The sequence below is a fragment of the Pundamilia nyererei genome, unplaced genomic scaffold (genome assembly GCF_000239375.1).
Source record: "Pundamilia nyererei isolate P.nyererei 1_Seehausen unplaced genomic scaffold, PunNye1.0 scaffold00005, whole genome shotgun sequence".
Lineage (NCBI taxonomy): Eukaryota > Metazoa > Chordata > Actinopteri > Cichliformes > Cichlidae > Pundamilia > Pundamilia nyererei.
Window position 1 is genome coordinate 1,838,070 of NW_005187406.1, and position 19,554 is coordinate 1,857,623.

Sequence of the window (19,554 nt, forward strand, 5' to 3'; positions counted from 1 at the left end):
TGTGTGGATGACTGGATATGTAAAGCGCTTTGGGGTCCTTAGGGACTAGTAAAGCGCTATATAAATACAGGCCATTTACCATTTGTTTTAATGGGATTTGAGAATGTGGAAAATGACGTCATATATCCACTTAATACTCTTAATGTAGTGTCTATGAACCAAAACACAAAACCGTACAGAGAAAATGGATTAATACCAGCTTACTGGAATACAATATATTCTGAACCTAGAGTACACAGGTTGTTCATTATTTTGAATTTGTCCTCAAGATAAACTTTACACAACATCACTGCAGGGACCAGAGTTAGGCATAAAGCAAAAGTGCTGCTGAGCTGACGGTCCAAGAGGACTAAAATAAAGCTGGCAAAATGACTGAGCTATCATATAACCATGTTTGTGATAGACTGTTGTAACGTGCAGTGGAACTACAACGTGCCACAGCACTGTGTCAGCACTTCCTGCAATTTATACGGCTAAACAGACCACCGTTTGCGTTTGTTTTCTTGGTAAGTGGACGTTTAGTGGTTTTGCCTGTGCCCTGACCTCAAGCATGTGTGCCATGAGGTTCCACGGTGCAGCCACCAGGGTGTGCTAGCTAACCGTCTGTGGAGATTTGAATGCCAGCTAAGTCCAAGAAAACTGGATCCTCAGTTCAGCTTTCCGACCCAGTGGCTGTGCACACAGAGCCTCGGCAACGCATGTGGGGGGAAAAATGTAAGTGAATGTGGTATTTGGCATAATTAACACTAAGTTTGTATTCGAAAGGCAGTCAAATACATAATCAAAGTAGTGACATGCCTCCACACAAAACAAATGACCATCTGAGACCAACACATGTATGTGCTACTGACAAAAATAACCGATTTACACTATATTAGAATATCTGTCTTCCACATTTTTTCAGTGAATTTGTCGTGAAGTGTAGCCAGAGGTCTCCAACACAAAAACATCCATTTGCCTCTGAGAGAAATCCACTGTTAGTTAGCCACTCACTGTAAAAATGCTACAAAGACGTCCTGTATATTTCAGTGTACTGTGTGACAGACACACCCTTGTTTCTTGACCAGGAAATGCTCCAGTGACTGAAGCAGAATATGAGGGGCCATGTTTTGGGATGAGGGGATTCCCTATGAACAGCGGTAAAGCCCCATTAGTGTGGGGCCCATTGCACTCTAGGAAGAGATTGAGGTGCTAGATTTTCAGCAGACACAAAAACCACACAGCAGATCACACTGCTAATCTTTTATTAGAGATCATGCATAAGTCAAACAACACAAAGAGAAATGAGGCAACTGAGGAAAATTAGCAGTCGTACAGCGCAGCCTCCATTATCGGCATTGCTTTTTGTATATTCCAGTGACTAAGAAACACGTTGTTCTTCTGCAAAGCAGGTCTGAGATGACTCTCTGGCAACGTTATCAGTACGCTGGGGTTCAGTTACAAATCACTGACAGAGCTCACACTGAAAAAAACCAAACAGGAGAATAACATGTATTCATTGAGCTCACATTTGGAGCTTTCTTAGTTTAATTAAAAGAAAATTTAAAAAAAATTAACTGTGATTAAAATGTTTCAGCGTCACACAACAGACACATAACACTAAAACAAGGAGACATAAAGGAGGGAGAAAGGAAGCTTCCCTTTCAAAATGTGCAATGATGATGCTTTGTTCAAAGTGTCCAAACTAAGTTACTTTGTGTCAGTTCCCCCCCCCCCACGTGCTGGTCAATACATAAAATCTATTCAATATGTATCCTTCATGAAACAAAATGAGACAAGTAGTGTAATTCTTTAACGGCTACAGACCAGTGATGAAACACCTCCATGTGTTTACCATCCTCCACTTCCAGCCGCCGAGGATATCCACATACCCAATCATGACAAATTAAATACACAAGCCAGCAACAACGTATAAAACAAACCAAGAAAAAAAAAATACTTAACTACATAAACAGAAGCCAGAAACACTAAAACATACACAATTTCCCATCTCATCCCTTAACACAGCTCATTTCCCGTTTAAAATTTTCACAATAAAGTGATTTAAAATACTGATCTTTAAAAAAAAAAAAAAAAAAAAAAACACAAAGGAAAAGAAGTAGTGCTGAATAAATTATTCATATGCTCATTAATTAAATTAGGCTAAGATTCAGCTGATTTACAGTACGAGTTGAAACGCGGCCATCAAAGTGCACACTTGTTACGATTGTGTAAAATGTTGCATTTGTTATTGTCGAAAGCAAAAAGTCTAATTTGTAGCCTGACGTCTGCAGCGAGCTCATTTCTGAAAAAACAAATCACGCTTGAAAGGTCAGGCCTTTAAAGATGGCAGCGTTAAGAAATAAAAAGGAGAAATGCACAAAAATAATGTGCAAACTGCTTCTGTTTTTATTCTTTAGGACATCTGTGAATTTAGAAAAAAGAAAAAACCCTCGATTTTAAAAATTAATGAAACACAAGAACACAATTATTAGGACATTCTTCCGTCCACATCCCAAATGAGATCACAAACTTGGTCCTCTAAGCTCCAACTTATTAAAATTAAAACGCATACAGCACAATCTTCCCTCAAAACGCAGTTAAAACCTACAGCGAGTAAAAACTCCTGAACGACAGCAAACGTCTCTTCAGCTCCGAGCGTGCACCTTAAACAGCACTCATCAGAAAACCACTCCCCATCCACAACTCCATGACACTACCTTAAGAATCCATCAAAATTAAACTTTAGTTTACAAAACTATAGCAGCTTTCAGGCTAATGAATCTCAGCAAAATAATCTCAATAAATCTGTTGTGACCAGCAAATCACCGAAAAACTGCACGTACGTCTGTCACGGGGAATGAGAAGGCAAGGTAAGACTACACGTATCTGGGTAAGGTGCGCCACGACGCCAATCCACAAAAAACGACATCCCTTCTTAACCCTCGTCTCTTTTAGCTTTTGTAAATAATCACATGTGTACAATTTTTGTCCCTTCTCTTGAAAAAGCTCAGCCCAATGAGGTACATCCCTACTGTCAAAGCAAGGGCAACATATATCCTTTTTCAAAAAACAAACAAAAAAACTACATTAAATTACCATCTCTTACATACTTGTGTAAGCTAAAATATACACACAACTAATAAACCCGACATTTGTCATTTACAGATATACAATTCAACTTAAGACAGACTTGCAAAGGGACCGATACAAACACCAAAACCAGAGCCTCGTAGGTATGATCAGTGCTTCTGCAATTAAGGGGGATAAGTCTGCAACAACATCCATAATGTTTCTGCAGCGGTTTCTTTAACAGTACAAACTTTGTCTTGAGTTGAGGGACTGGATAGGAAACGAATTCCTACTTATGACAAGGATTCTTTTTTTGCCCCCTTTTTTTTTTTATACAAATCTACATCTGCAGTCCACACCAGGCTGAAGGAGATGATTTACACCAAAGAGGGCTGGGGGGGGACCTGCTGCCTCACCGTCTCTAACACTGCTCATCGAGTGGGATCCATCTCATTTTGGCGTATGAAAATAGGATTTTTTCTTTTCCCTTTGCGTGAGAAATTAACGGAGAGCCTTAACATAATTCTACTGATTTCATGTGCAATTTCCTGTAGTGTGGGTCGAGTAGCGCTGCGATCAATCGTTAGCAGAGGTGAGTGTGATTCAGTGTCAGGTCGGTCTCTCCTAAGGTGAAGCTGCATAGCTGGTCGGGTCTAAGGCTGGAGGGGAAATCGGAGGTCAAAGCTGGGAGGTCTACGCGGCAAACAAAGTGTCCTCAGGTCTTTCTGGCTTTTTGCGGCTAGGGGTTCCTTGCACTGCTCCTGGGTTACCACTCGGGGGCGACGGTAGGCTGGGGACCCTCTCAACAGCTTTGGCTCTCTCCTCAAGGAACTTGTCAAATTCTGGGGGCAGAGACAAAATTTTTATTTTTATTTTTTAAATAAAATGTGTTCAAAATACAGCTGGGGGAGCTGGAAGTGTTAGAAGAGAAGAATCAGTGTCGTACCTTCACTTGTGACGCCTTCCTCACCTTCATCTCCCTTCTGTTGAAAAAGGAAAACCCACCATGTCACGCTGTGACAAACATTACCCACTGCAAACCAAAAGCCAAATTATGACCCCTTGACCAATAATCTGATTCAAACCACATTAAGAAACAAACAAAACACAAAACCCCAAAACTGACTTACCCGTCAAATTTCACTCATAACAAGAGCCACTTACCCATCATTAGCACGGACCAAAGGTTGTGACGGTAATATTAGAAGTTCTAATACACTCTCATTGCTCCCCAACCAAAACACTCGGCACACAATCTGATAAATTTGTGCAACATAAGCACAAATTTGCACAAAATAAGCACTAAAGTTTTGGAATGCATTATTACTCATTCTGGGTCACAAACACTCGCCCAGATTAGATAAATAAATAATATCGCTCTATAACAGCTCTGGCAGTTAAGATGTTTTGGCTAAAGCAGACCTATTCTGATGGATTATATGTTAACCTCATGATTTAAAAAACTTTTGCTATGCTGTATATGACAAACAGGTCATCCTTGGAGCCAAATGCTCACGCTTCAGATTGCACTATAACAAATTCAGTTTTCCTCATATAGTCGTCTGAAGCAAAGAAAAAGCTTTGAGCTCAGCACCCTCCAAACACCTGATGGGCCTGACAAACGTTTTCAACCGGCTAGACTCAAAGATTGGGCAACGATGAGGAAACAAAACCACAAACTTTAAATAATATTTGAATTGGGCATATACAACGTAGCTTAAATCACTGTTCAGGCAGTTAAACAGTATTGTTAGTGTGGCTATTTTAGCTTTCAAAACAGTTTGAGCTTATATCTAAGCAGCCTTTTATGTCACTAATGGACCTTCAGTAAGGTGGAAAAGGCTCTGGGTTGACTGCAGTATGTTTATTACAGCATGACTTTTGCTTTAAAGATGAAAAACTGTTTTTGTATCAGGTTTTTTTTTTTTCTGAACTGCCACACTGCCAGGTGATGGGCTCTCAGGGACAGTAGATGAACTAAGGAGATATCTGTAAGCCAGTCCAAGCTACCGGTAAATAAGGATTTTGTGACTGTAACTAATGCAAAGCTACTTAAGTGTAGTAACAATGCTGAAGAAAAGAAAATGCATAATAGGTCCACTTTAGCTCAAAATAAACAAAATGTTGCATACATTATTTGCATTCAAGACCTCATGCTATTTTGCCACAGTCTCCCATAATTATATCAGTCGCCCCTCACACAACACTGTTAGTAAAATTTCAGTGAACTAAATTAAAATGTGATTGATCAGTCAGGAAAACACCATCGAGTAAATGTGTTAATTTCAGGCTTCAAAAGCCAGTATGAAATTTTTAAAAAGGGATACGACAGAGTGAAAAAAGTAAAGAAGCAAGCATAAATGAACCAAAAAAAAAAAATCATGATGGGCTCACCACGTCAGTACTCAGCCACTCCTCTATGTCATCCATGACAGAGGACTGGCCTCCGACAACCTATGGGGGCAGCATCGAGACCGCCACAGGTGGCCAGAACAAAAACAGAAATGAAATCCCGCCCCAAACACAACAGAAAATGACTTAAGTAAACGTCAGTGGTAACTCAAATGCAGCTTAATACAGTTGTGAGAAAAACAAATGCATAAACCGAAATCAGTGTTTGTGATAAAGCTATGAGTGCGCAAGTCATACAAAAACAAATCTAAGTGCAGGTTAAGCTGGGAAGACAGAGCCATGCTGGTGAAAATGAATAAAGCAAGCCGCGGTGCAGAGACACCATGGCCAAAAAAAAAAACCCCCATCATAAAATAAATAACGAAATAATAATAATAAAATCAAACTGGAAGATCTATAGCATAGCTATTAATACAGCTAGCATAGCATTTCCTTCCTTTTTCTCAGAAGATGACAAAGCTGAAAACAACTTACAACTCTAGTTAGTACTGCATGAAAGACAAGATCCATCTCCCTACGCACGGCTTAAAAAATTATTGATTTTATCAAAGAAATTAAGAAGACGATGCACAGCTCCAGTGTTCAAACCCTCTCTGTTAAGCTGTAAGATGTAAATAAACAAAGAAACTATATTTCTCAATTTATTTATTTTTTTTAATCAAGGGATTAGTCGCATCTAGCAGCAACAGTGCAAGGATGAAAAAGCATGTCAGGGTCAGAAAGCGCACAAACACAAATATTCAGTATCAAAATTCTCCGACAGACTATGACAACACCGACTTTGAATTAAGACCCAAATTGTCACTGAGACTCACCCCCCCAGCAGCTGTCTGTAGAACATCCAGAGTGGGAGGAAGGCCTTCAGCGGCCTGGGTGTTTTCTGATGCAGTACTGAGACAAAACACATACAAGCAAATGTTATTTGCCCACGTTTAACAGAAATAAAAAGGAAGTAGGTTAAATGCCAAACTAAATTTGCCACTCCTCATTGGATTCTTACACCTTCTGTGGCTCTGACATGGTTCCGGTTCTGGTTTGAGCAAACACATCAAAGTCATCCTGGGCAGGTGGAGGCTTACAGCTGGACAGGGAGCTCAGAGTACTGCTCACACTGTCTGCTCCCATGTCTGGAAGAGACAAAACAAACAAACCACCTTAACATCAAGCTAACAAACTGCACAGAAGAGAATCAGACTTTACAAAAATAAAAGTCAAGAGAAAAAGGTCGTTTCTACTGAGATTCATTTTAAGAACAGTTTGGATCCAAACAATCGAGAACTAAAGTTATCTGTTGATTTATTTTTGACAGTCTTGCATCAAACTAACTGTCTGTTCTGTGTGTGCATGTACCATTGCATCAGACCACACAGATCCCTTTGTGCTATGGGAGAAATTAAGCTTTAGCTTGTATACACAGTAAAAGCTGCAGAAGATATAAAAGGAGAAAGTTGCCTCTGTTTCGAGGCAGATAGGAGAGCAGAGTGTGTATACTCAGCAGTGATGCCTTCAGTGACACCCACATGACTGAGTGGTGGCACTGACAGCAGCAGGTACAGGAAAACAACTGACGGTGAACAAGAGTTATATGGTACATTAGTGATAACTCGAATTTTGTGAGTTACTGAATTTCACTTAACGGCTCCATATTATAGTGGTTTACACAATGGGCTTTTCCTTGAATTACACTGTTAACATTGTAGTGAGCTGCAAGACTTTCCAGAGAGAGATTACTGAGACAGCTTGAAGTTCTCTGCACACTCAATGAAGGGGAGCGGCACTCTCTGCACACCTACCTGAAGGAACCCTGGGTATGGTACCCACTGCACCCACAGTGTCACAACTTCACTAGGCTAACGTGAATTTAAATAAAGCACAACATGAGAAAAATAACTATATGGTAAATGGCCTGTATTTGTATAGCACTTTACACTACATTCAGTCATTCACACAAAGCTACACTGTAGCCACAGCTGCTCTGGGGCGCACTGACAGAGGCGAGGCTGCCGGACACTGGCGCCACCGGGCCCTCTGACCACCACCAGTAAGCAACGGGTGAAGTGTCTTGCCCAAGGACACAACGACGGAGACTGTCCGAGCCGGGGCTCGAAACGGCAACCTTCCCCCCCCCTCCCCCCATACTTCAAGCTTTAGATGCTGAACCACCTACCAATCACTAACTTGGAAATTAAGTTTCTGAGTTTTGCTCCAATCCAAGCCCATATGACTACCTGACATGAATTCAGCAATATGTTCTGAACAGGTTTGTATTTAAATATACAGTGTAATGCTGTAGCTAAAAATGTAACTATTGACTGTTTCGAGGAATTTAGTGCATACCGAGACCAGCCAATCGGGAGGCCAGAGTAGCTGGGGAGGAGGGCCTTCCTGCAGGGGCTGTGACAGTGGGAGGCAAGCTGGTTGGGGCTGCATTTGGCATATTGCTCACCACAGCAGGGGAGCCTGGGCCGAGATCTATCAGGTTGTCTTCTGTAGCCTCACTGAGGACCTGGATGAAGGAGAAATGATGAAACAGTTTCAGGTAAAAATCAAAGGATTTATGATTTTTCGTATATGAGGAGCAAAATAATTTTTTGGGGGGGGGAGGCTATTAAAGGCAGGGTTATTCAGTACTTAGCTTTTTAGTTTAACAGAACAAATGTGGAGAAAAAAAAAAAAACGAAAGTGTTTAGCTTCAGGAGAGCATGAAAATGTCTGTGACTCGGGGCAGCAGCAAATCAACTCAATTTCTGCAAAACAGTTTCTTAAGGGGGTAAAACAATACAGTTTTATTCTAGAGAAATAGTTATGCTTCAATTCCACTTCATATAGGACAAATGCCAATCAGGCCATTTATCATGAACGTGATGAAAACAACCCCCTTAAGAAGGCAGAAATACAGCGGGCAGGGAGGAGGGTAGACTGAATCTTTGGGCTCTGTGAAACTTTCTCTGTTAAGACCAATTTGCAGATCTCAAACCCTGATGGTCTGAGATGACGGAAAGCCAACATGACAGTGACATACATTCATTTAGGTGCCATCTTAAGCTCATGTCGCTGTCAGCCTGCCTCCAGGTTTCACATATCATTGGCTGCAGACTGAAAACATACCATATGGTTAAAAAGGTACCGCTGAATGCTGGCCCCATGTTCTTTAGTCATGTATTGAATGTCACAGTTGGGTGACTGATCATTTAAAGGGGGGAGGTGACAATATTTTCATACTTGCCTGTTTCAGCTAGCCAAAGTAACAGAAGAACAGAAAAGAACAGAAAAGGAAGACACAGTGAATAACATTAACATGCCCGTGTATGGACAGACTGTAAAGGCATGATAGCTGTGGGAGATATATCATGCCTAAACGATCTGAAACCCACTAAGGTGGTGATACTTCTCCAACAGAAGATTCCCCCTTTTTTAAGCACAAAATATTACGTTATCAGATCTGTCAGTTAGTCACTGTAGTAGGATTTGCGTGGAAGTTAGAGGGTGTAATAAAGGTTTGGGATAAATCAGGATCCAGGAAATTCAAAAGGACTTTTTAACAACTTGATATTTCAAGTCACATCATGTGAAATTCTCCAGAAAACATAAACAAATCCAAATTCAATTATTTCTTCTATGCAGGAAATTTCCAGCTTTGGCAGCGGTTTACAGCCTCACACTGCTCTCATTTTGAATCCCATTGATTATAATTAATGAAAAATAAACTATTATTCTGTTTCACAATAGTGTTCTAACTCACTGTGCCCCAAAAATGCACCTTTACAACTGTTTGTGTCCCTCCTTAAAAGCCTAAACTCGCTCTGTTTAATTCAGTTCATTTATAACGTCTATTAATTCACTTTGATATATTTTTAATGTTTTAACTGAACAAATCGATGATGTTTCTAAACGTAATGTGCAATCGTGTCAATACTTGCCCAACCCTACATTCTACTATAAGCAGGTCCAGTCATGTGATCGATGGCATATTAAGTTAAGGAAGCAGCAGAAAATAAATTTGCTATTTAAACAGGTTTGGTTTGTTTTGGGGTTTTTTACTGATAGGTTTGAAACGCAGCAAGGCAGTAATTTATAGACACATGCAAGCTTTAAATAAACAACACACTGCTGTTAGAAATTGTTCTGGAACATACTGCTTTGCAAGATGCAAAGCAGTATGTTCCAGAACAAAGCAATGACTGGGCTGCTTGTTTTATTGTAATGTGCAATGAATAAAATACAAGCAGCCCAGCTCCAGCGCAACAGCAATTAAATTTGCATTCTCTGCTGTATAATCATGGTCTTTGTTTCACTTACTCCGCAGAACTTAAATACAGCAGGTCTGCTTGAACTATAGTGTAGAAATGCAATCTGACACTCGAATGAGAACAGAAAATCTAAACTAAATATAAAAAGTCTTCAAAGATGTCTCTATATTTTACTGTGAAACCAACTGCATGTGTCTTTGTTGGGTTTCCATTTAATTAGGCATGTACATCTGGTAAACAGCTGACAGGTTTTGACATATAAAGACGGCACAGGAAAGCCTGACTGATAATGTTAACATGCACATCCACACTGCAGACACTGAAAGGTGTGGATGTCCAAGAATCCACAAAATAAACAGTGCAAATTAGCTCAAAACATTCGGAGAGGAAATCCAGGAATTTTAAGTGTGATGCGATCGCACTATGAGCTGACTCACCCCATTGTTTACACCCTGAGCTGAGGACCTTCCAGACCTGAACCTCTCATACCTAAAAGCAACAAAGAGATAGCATGAAAGGAAGGAACAAAACACCTGTAGTTTACCAAACTCAATTTGTGCTGAGAGGGTAAAAACAAGTTTGGCTACGTGCACGTTCTTGCACCCAAAGACAAGTTTACACCTGCATTTGCGCAACATGTTTGCCTGCGTTTTCTAACCTTTCATAGCGGAGGAAAATGTTGTTGAGGTCGTCATTGACATGCAGCAGCTCCTCCGTTACTGCCTCATTAGAAACACAGGAGATGAGCTCCACTATTCTCTGCTGCATAGCTCTACAAGTCCTGTTGAGCTCCTACACAAAACAAATGTACACAATACAAATGCTTACGGATGCAAACGGATCCCAGTCTGCTTTTGAGTCACATTTGTACATGCCGGCCTAAAAAAAATTTCATAAATAAAGTTTTTACATTTGTTAATTTACAGATACATTTTTATTTGTGTGTTATGTGAGTAAGTGGTGTCTTGCCTGTAGCAACTCGTAGTCTGAAGCATCCTCCTGTCCTGGCACCATTTCTGTCAGCATCTCTGACATCACTTTAGTGTTTCCACGAACAATGTCCAACTCACTGCGTAGCCGGGAAATCTACATGATAACAGTGCAAGTTCGTCTAAATGCTAGCACTTGGAAACTGGGTGATTTAAAAAAACAAAACAAAAAACTAAAAAAGTAAAGCATAAATTACCTTAAGTAAAAGTCAATTTTATATTATTTCCATACATTTTAATTTAAAACACAAGTATTACTGTGGTAGCGAGGAAAACTACCAGAGAATGATAACTGCGAAAGTATAAAGGTGTGTCCCCTTCAAGATCATCTCTTTGTGCACATTTGGACTGCTTTCTGCACTCTGCTTCCACTGTTCACTCTTGGGCTTTGAAAGCAAACACCAACCTCTGTTTCAAGAGTGAGTGGTTTTCATTTGAAGGGCAGCACACGTGCTTGTTTTTCTGACATTCATTAGATTGTAAACTGGGAATTCCTTGCATAGTAACCTTCAGCTGAAACAGGCTGAACAGCAATGATGGTGAATGTGCTTTCAAGTTGGGTGGGGGGGACCTTTGGATACACACATACTCATGACTCATCACTCACCAGATATACCTCCATGTGATTGACAATCAAGTTTAAGGATGACCACTGCGACACAGTGGAGGAGCCCAGCAGAGGCTTAAAGTCAAAGGGACACAAAAGGACTTCTAGGAAGTAATCTATATTTATCACCTGCACTGAAACCAGTCCAGAGGTGCATAAGAAGATGACCTTGAAAACTGGAGGTAGGGCAATTCAAAATTACAGAAAGATAGTTAATTGGGCAGATTCTTGGAATCTTCATGGCGTACACTTGAGAGCGGATATTAAAAGGAAAACCGTAGAATATCGTTGTTTTGTAGGACGGTTGTAGAAAATGTGGTCATAGGATTACCACTGTACCTGTTCAGGTGTGGGATTAACGGCTCCGGAGGCATGAATGTTGGGGACTTGAGGGGTGGTGTAGACTGGTGGCACAGAGTGTTGTGTGGGCTGAGTAGTGCTGCTGTGCTTGTGTAAGGTAGAGTCACCCTCCGGAGCAGTGGCTGACTAGAAACAACAGAGAAGGTGATAACAAACATATCATTAGGCAACATGTTACCTGGGAACGTAATCACACCAAATAGTTCTGGCAAAGAAACTTTAGCAAACTAGGCTGCCAAGCATGAGCTCTCCTACACGCTGAGGTGTATGTATAGGTGACAGCGTCTCCAGCTCTGACGTTGGGAACTCGATGCCTTTTCTCTTTAGCTCCTCGTAGATTTGAACCACACCCGTGAGGTCAGGACTGCTCCTGAATGCATCGGCCCACGCCTGGATAAAGATAACAGAGAGTAAAAAGAGTTAAAAGAAAAGAGAAATGAGCGTGACCGACTGAAAAAAAGAAATTTAAACAATGGATAAAAGGGAAGGCTGAAAAGGCAAACAAAGCAAATGATGCGCAGACAGTAAAAGGAGTCTGTTCTCTGATGATATTTGTTTGTCTTCCCTGAATCCATTCAGCGAACAAACTATAAAGCGTTTGGCTTCGCTCTTACCAGAGGGTAAATTGGGCTCGAGCCATTACAACAGCTTAAATACAAGACAACACAACAGCCCGAAAGAAATGCAGGTTACCAAAATAATCATAGAGCTTTTGACTTTAAACTTGTAAAAGCTATGAAATGTCCACACTTGCCAACTTTTATCAACTCCAAAGTGCACACATTCATCCCTGAGAGATGAAACAGGTGGTTAGGGAGCTGCACCAGCATAACCACAGTCTGCTGCCCAGCTGGGGTTTACCTCTCTTACTAATGAAAATGTCAACAACACTCCAGCTGCTGCATGAAGGGAGTGTTACGCTATAAATGTTTCCCATGCACTTTTCCCAGTTGACCTTCAAGTCATAAACTGGTTTCTCTGACTACTAAATAAACAAAAAAAAGAGAAATCATCAAGCTTCTCTCTCACAACTACTGTATGCTCGTGCTCCTCCTCCATGCTGTAAGCTGTGGTCATACAGCATCCCTGATGGAAATAACAGCAACACACACAAACCTTGCTGGGTTATCTGAGCTCTGACAGGTAACTAGAGCTGCTACTGGCTGAAGCCCTGGAGACAGTGTGCCTTACCTGAGACTGTGCCTGGGGATGAAAGACCACCTGGGCAGCCACCACAGTCGCAACAAAATCCACAAACCGACTGAGTCACAAATGATTAGGTCTCTCACAGTGACGTACATTGTTGCAGAAGCAAATATATTAAGGATGCGTGGTTTGTGAAATCTTGGGCCCTTATGATACAGATGTTTTAAATAATAATTTGATGCTCATTTAGTTTTCTTTAAGGGTTTCTACCACATAGCGTCTACATATATAACACAGCTGAGGTGAATCTCAATATTTGTTGGGAATTTACTAGGTCTTCTTATTAAAATGCAATATTTAAACAAGGTTAAACATAATTTGGTCCTCCCCCATATATACACATGCTACTTTCCCTTTGTGCAGAGCTCCACATACACTGTGCACTCTCTCTGGAAGTTATATATTGTCATAAAAACAGGGGGAAAAAAACAAATACACGAGAATGCAAACTTTGTGCATTCAGTTCTGCCGTTCTTACCTGAATCAGAGCGAGTACTTTATCTTGAACAATGGTAGGTGGGTTGTTCTTGGGAGAGATAATTTTAACAAGCACGCCATCAACAAAGTCTCTGCTAGTCACTAAAGCGTGGAAACGATGGCCACAGTTCTTCACGCACGTCTCCAGAACCTGACAGATGCACAGACGCCATCATTGAAATAGCTCCTCTTACAGAGAGGTTCAGAAGTTTTGGAGCCAAGATACAAAATGGACATAATGTGTTGGACTAAAAACTGCAAACGCAAATTATGTTATGCAATCAACTTAGTACTGATAAATGCAATCATAATACTTTTATTTATGTTACCAATAAATGCCAAAACAAAGCACCTTTGACCAATTTATTTGACTGTTATATAAGGAAAACTGATATTAACGTTATATGCTAATATATTATATAAAAAGCATACATTAGCTGCTCTCCTCCTGCTCATGTGAACTTACCGTTAAAGCCAGCATTACTTCCCTATAGTTCCGATTGCCATTTAGCCTTTTCTTCATTGCTCTAATGGCATCCTTTGGCCTGCATACACACATACAGACACAAGTCAAAACCCACATTAAACACACAAAAATACCACATTACAGCATGCCTATAGATCGCCATTGGGCGATCGTGGCTCAAGAGTTGGGAGTTCGCCTTGTAATCGGAAGGTTGCCGGTTCGATCCCCGGCTTGGACAGTCTCGGTCTTTGTGTCCTTGGGCAAGACACTTCACCCATTGCCTACTGGTGGTGGTCAGAGGGCCCGGTGGCGCCAGTGTCCGGCAGCCTCGCCTCTGTCAGTGCGCCCCAGGGTGGCTGTGGCTACACTGTAGCTTGCCATCACCAGTGTGTGAATGTGTGTGTGAATGGGTGGATGACGGTTGTGTAAAGCGCTTTGGGGTCCTTAGGGACTAGAAAAGCACTATATAAATACAGGCCATTTACCATTTACCATGCCTGCCTGGTGTGCTTTTAAATGGACTACGAAAACATGTCCCACAGGGAAGGACACATGATTTCTAATAAGCTGATAAATTAAAGCTTTAGCTGCCATTTTCAGTGGCACTGACAAGATGTCAGATACTGTGACAAACATTAGAAAGTTGAATATCAGAAGCATGAGCCAATAATTCTTTGATGCTGTAGCTGTTCTACTCTAAGAAGTAAATTATTAACTTTGTCTCTACTTCCAACAGAGCAAACACGCCTTGCATAAGTGGATGTGTTACACCCATTGCATTCCTCATAGACAAAAGACAAACAGACTTCTTATTACAGTACACTTCTGTAGGTTAGAGCCACCTAATCTTAACTGCAATCCACTGATCAAACGTGGACTTCACACACCAGTTGCACACGTTCTGTAAAAGGTTAATGAAGCACAGAGATAAGAAGTGAGGCCTCGCATAAATCTTCCTCATGCAGCCAGGGCTAGACTGGCTCACTTATGATTCGATGGTAGAGAAAAGGGGAAAAGATGAAGTACTTGATCGTGTTTGCAGCACTCCACAATGTAAAAATCACAGGCCGGTAAAACGGTAAAACCAAATCAGTGCACAGTTTAAACAGAATTTAATCAACACCTATGTGGTTATTCATTGATTTTCACAAGGTACTCACCCATCCTCTGTTTCATTGATGATGTCACATATTTCCATGTTGAGAGTCCAGTCTTCACTTTGTAGGGATCCATCAGTGGCTCTCTCTAAAACACACATGTACTTACATAAGGAAATCATCTTAATAACGTCTTAAAAACTGCGCCCCGAATATATGACGATGGCTGTTGGCTAGCTGTTAGCAAACTTAGCTGCTTGTCATTATTACAGATGCACACGTAAACGGCTTGTGCGACACAGGTAATGGCGTAATGGCACAAAGCACACATTAAATTTGTTAACGAGAGAGCTTACACAGTGACAGCAAATGTTGTAATAGTTAGCTAGGCGGCTAACGGTGGCTTTCCAGCTGTAGAGAACTCATTCAGGGACATTAGCATGCTAAAGGTAGCAAACCCGTAAATGACTATTACATAAAATAGACACCTCTCTAAGATATACACATACATCTCTCCACAATGTCCTCCCCTAAATAATTATTTGCGTACCAATGCAATGTCCCACTGGCGTAGTGTAAGGATTTCCCAAAATGAACTCCATCTTGCTCGACAACAAACAAGTCAGTCCATGGGTTGATAACGATGATACTTGAGGAAACGTCCAGCAAGTCCCGCCTACGCATCAACGTAATTGGGTGAAAAAATCCTATGTTCCAGTGCGATTGGACAGCAAGAACAACCATTACGAGAGTTGGGCGATTGTAAATAAAGGGAACCTTTAATTCCCTTTATAAACCAAACTGATATCTTATGGAAGTAGCATTAGCTCTTCTGTTGGTTAACGCGAACTTTGAATTGTTATTTTACGTTTTTAGTCATTCCTGGTATTTTAAAAAAAAGTATATCTATATATTTATTTTAATTTATTATGATGATGATTATTAGTTAACTATAGAAAATATTTGTCTTTAGTTATCTTTATCACTATAACAGTGTTATATAAAGTTCATTATCAGATAAATATGACATAAGGGAAAATGTTTTGTGAAAAAAAGAATATGAATCATATCCACAAGCATGATGTCATTCCTTGATTTATATCAACTGTAATAACAACAATTCCTGTGAAGACTGCTCTTTGCAGAGAAGCTTTACTAATAAAGGCGTTCTCTCTACATTTTCAGTTTTACACTTCACCAGCAAAGAAAAACACCGTGACATACAGAACATAGTTAATTCATTAGCAAAAAATAATTTGAATTCAGAATTTAATGAAGTTTATATTTTTCACATGTATTGCCAGAGCCAGACAGCACACAGTGCAGTCAGTACAGACTGAATAGTGTGCAGTTAAGATGAGCATATCTGCTTTCCAGTAGTGACATTGTGGCTCAAAGAAAGCAAAAAAAAAAAAAAAAAAAAATCAAATGCAGAATTATTGCTCCACTGTCCAAAATGTCACGGGTGATTGAGAACCCACTGGAAACTCTGTGAAGGGTGTCACACTTGGCAGCTGCTACATGTAAACACTGCAAAAAGGAGAGCCAGCATGTTTTACTGGAGTGAGATGACTGCATAACAGATCACAACAGAGCAGCTGTCACTGCTAAACAGAACAGACAGAATATGCAGCCTTTTTATGAATGCAGAGACATTTATACAACATAGGTGCTGGGGATGTTCTCAGTAGTTGATCCTAATCCTTTTCAGTCCTGCAGAAGTTTATGTTTGACAGTCGAACTCTCGGATGTGAGGTGAACAAAAAGGGCACCAGCAGCAGTCCGTGCCCTCAGCTCATACATGTCGTAGTCATGGGCCCACTCCACGTTTCCCCAGCGTCGAATCTGTGAAGGGGGGGGAGAAAAAGAAAGAAAGAAATACGTTAATAGGATTAAATAGAGAATATGTTAAGAGTGTTGGCCAGAAGAGCATCATAAATCAAGACATTTGCAAAAAAACAAGAAAAACTTTCACGTTTTATACATTATATACTGCCAGGGTAGGTGTCATGTAAGAGCGTCAGTAAAGCTAAAACAACAAATCTTAGAAGCTTCTCGTAATGACAAATCCGGTTCAAAACCAGTTTTGTCCAACTCCTCAGTTAAGCCAATACATAAACTGACTGAAAAAGGCAAAAATCCTCATGCAAGTAATATAAAAAAAAAGCATATGACTCAGCAATTCCCTACCTGGTATTCCTCCTCCAGTCTGGAGAGCAACACCGCCTGCTCCACGCTCAGGTGCCTGTCAATCATGCCCAGTGACAATACTATAGACTTGAGCTGGGTGATCACATATTCAAGTCCTGCACAGGAACAACAACACGCATGTAAAATTTAGTCAAATCACATATCAACCAAACCATGTGATTTAAACATCACACCATCTCCACTTCAAACAGCATTTCCCTTCCTCATCATCAGCTGTGCCATTACAGTTACCAAACAAGCAAAACATGTTAGATACAGGCAAATCCCATCTAAAACAAGGTCAAAAGAGTGAAAAAACAAAACAAAACAAAAAAAAGCATATAGGTGTGTGTTACCTGTCAGAGACCAGAAGTTGTGAGACTTGAGATGTTGCCGTAAGGTGTCTTTGGTTGCCTCTGGAATCTCAGGGCCCAAAATACTGGCTGAGGAGCCAATAGTGACGTTATATCTGCAGCGAAGTTGTGGGGAAAATAAAAATTAGTAAAGCACTTTCAACTGTTTCCAAACGAGAACGTCGATGATGTAGGAGCTCATCAAGCTCACACGCCATCACATGTCATAGGTCAGTGTAATGTGTGAGAAAGTGATGCCGTTTCTGTATCACTGGTTGGTTTTATTGCACAAACTAATGAGATTTTAAAAGTCATATCCAGGGAAAATTTGTCTCATTCTGCACCAAATGTGTGTGTTTGAGCTCAAGAGTACCATGACAACATGGTCAGTAGTAACTATGGCCACAAAAAGCATGATTAAATATCAGCATGTCATAGATGTAATTATAATGCTGACTTTATGGTGTTATAAAGGTTCCAGCCACACCTTCGAGTGGAGTCAGCCAACAGGACCAACTCCCTCCCTGATCATGACCAACAAGATCATGATCAGAACCACCTAAAAAGATACAAGTGGTGCACAACTAAGCAATATTTCAAGCTATTACATCACATGGTGTTTCATGTAGTCCTTTCTTTAATATTAAGTTAACAGCTTCGCTAAATGGTTCGAACTGAATATTGTTCAGCACATCAGGAGTGAGATTTTAGCAAAACTGTAAGCACTGTGCATGAAGGTTACACTGGAGAAATCCCAAATTGAGCATCTGAAATTTGCCAAATGGCATCCTATTAGTTCTTGTTTTCAATCATCGGGCTTGTTTTTTTTATAATTTATCATTTTAAAACATAACTGCAATGATTTTGTGGTCTGAGCATGCTCAGAAGACTACATTTTTGAAAAAAAGAAGAAGAAGGGCATTTACAGATGACAAAACTCATTTTATGAACATTACAAGCAATTAAATGCTAACAAGCACTCTGGGAGGAATAGTGATTCTTGTGAACTGTGAGCAGATGACTGTACAGACGAACAGATGGAGACGTCATCATAGCATAAGCTCATCGGCACTTTGGTGAAAAAGCTAAAAAGTTGGAAAGAATGTAAAATATGAATCACTTCTCCTTAGATTTAACTGAAATATACAACAAATACAAAGTATCAAGTGTTGAACATGAGTTTCTACTTTTAACATGTTGTAATTTTTCTAGTGGTTAACACATTTGCCTTACATGCAAAAGATCCCCGCTTCAAAACCAGAAGGAGACCCTTAACATACTCCTAGTGTCACTCCCAACACCAGACAAATGGGAGTATTGTGTCATCACAGCATCCATTTAAGATCTGTGCCAAATTAACATCTGGTGTGGTGCGCCACTGGGAGATAAGAGAGCAGACGAACGTGCCAACCTACCTCAGGATTTCTTCTCAGTTATATAGCATATTTAAAAGATTTACAGTATCTAAAGATATCACATTCTCACGCATAACTTTCTGCTTAGAAGAGAAGGAATACCCGCATATATGGCACAAGGCTGAAGAACAACATGAAATGGCTTAAAGTTCCCAGAAATCACAGCACTAAACACTCTGTAATCTGACCAAATGGATAATAGAAGCTCATTCAGCTTGTTATGAATGAAACACAGAAATCCCTAACAGCCTGGCTCCGTAGCAAGATTGTAAACTGGTTAAACTGGCCAGGCTACAGTCCAGACCTGTCATGAAACATGAAACAAATCTGGCCAGTGTTCAGGTTGGTATTCAAATAAATAAATAATTACTAGAAATTGCTGCTGACTTTTTTGCATTACTTTACTTATTTACTCCCCACAGCAAGTAATTCATTTATCTATGCAGGTGATACATAGGGATGGGTACCGGTATAATGGCACCGGTTCTGACATAAACGGTAGTAACCAGACCGAAAAGCAGCGCACATTTCGGTGCTTTATTTCGGTGCTTTTTTTCCCTGAGATGTCATACACTTTAGATTCTAGCCAATCATTTTACCTTTGCAAGCGTAGTAGGCGGGCCCAGGTACGTACGTTCTTTTAGAGCAGAGCTACAGATTAAAAATGACCAAGGCGAAGCG

At 40.4% G+C, this 19,554-nt stretch overlaps 2 protein-coding genes across 5 annotated transcripts in view; both read right to left on the reverse strand.

Annotated features, from left to right (window-relative positions):
* Window positions 1-3,337: 3,337 nt before the first annotated feature.
* tom1l2b (target of myb1 like 2 membrane trafficking protein b) lies at window positions 3,338-15,584 on the reverse strand. 3 transcript variants are annotated; one of them, XM_005721713.1, is made up of 16 exons: window positions 15,466-15,584; window positions 14,979-15,063; window positions 13,819-13,897; window positions 13,354-13,503; window positions 11,925-12,059; window positions 11,649-11,795; window positions 10,683-10,799; window positions 10,372-10,505; window positions 10,151-10,202; window positions 8,690-8,698; window positions 7,801-7,969; window positions 6,464-6,590; window positions 6,279-6,354; window positions 5,446-5,505; window positions 3,998-4,034; window positions 3,338-3,893 (listed from the first exon to the last, which is right to left on the reverse strand). In XM_005721713.1, exons 1-16 carry the CDS (start codon window positions 15,515-15,517, stop codon window positions 3,745-3,747), a joined length of 1,578 nt encoding a protein of 525 aa, XP_005721770.1. In that variant the 5' UTR covers window positions 15,518-15,584; the 3' UTR covers window positions 3,338-3,744. The 3 variants fall into 3 exon arrangements, with proteins under 3 accessions (XP_005721770.1, XP_005721771.1, XP_005721772.1); XM_005721714.1 differs by lacking the exon at window positions 8,690-8,698; XM_005721715.1 differs by lacking the exon at window positions 5,446-5,505.
* A 415-nt stretch (window positions 15,585-15,999) lies between these two features.
* The window catches only part of atpaf2 (ATP synthase mitochondrial F1 complex assembly factor 2), a 7,015-nt gene continuing 3,460 nt past the window's right edge, over window positions 16,000-19,554 (reverse strand). For both annotated transcript variants that reach the window (XM_005721717.2, XM_005721716.2), the window contains 3 exons: window positions 17,462-17,574; window positions 17,106-17,221; window positions 16,000-16,760 (listed from right to left, as the gene is read on the reverse strand). In XM_005721717.2, the coding sequence (XP_005721774.1) occupies window positions 16,623-16,760; window positions 17,106-17,221; window positions 17,462-17,574 (367 nt within the window). In that variant the 3' untranslated portion in view covers window positions 16,000-16,622. The remainder of the gene's footprint in view (window positions 16,761-17,105; window positions 17,222-17,461; window positions 17,575-19,554) is intronic.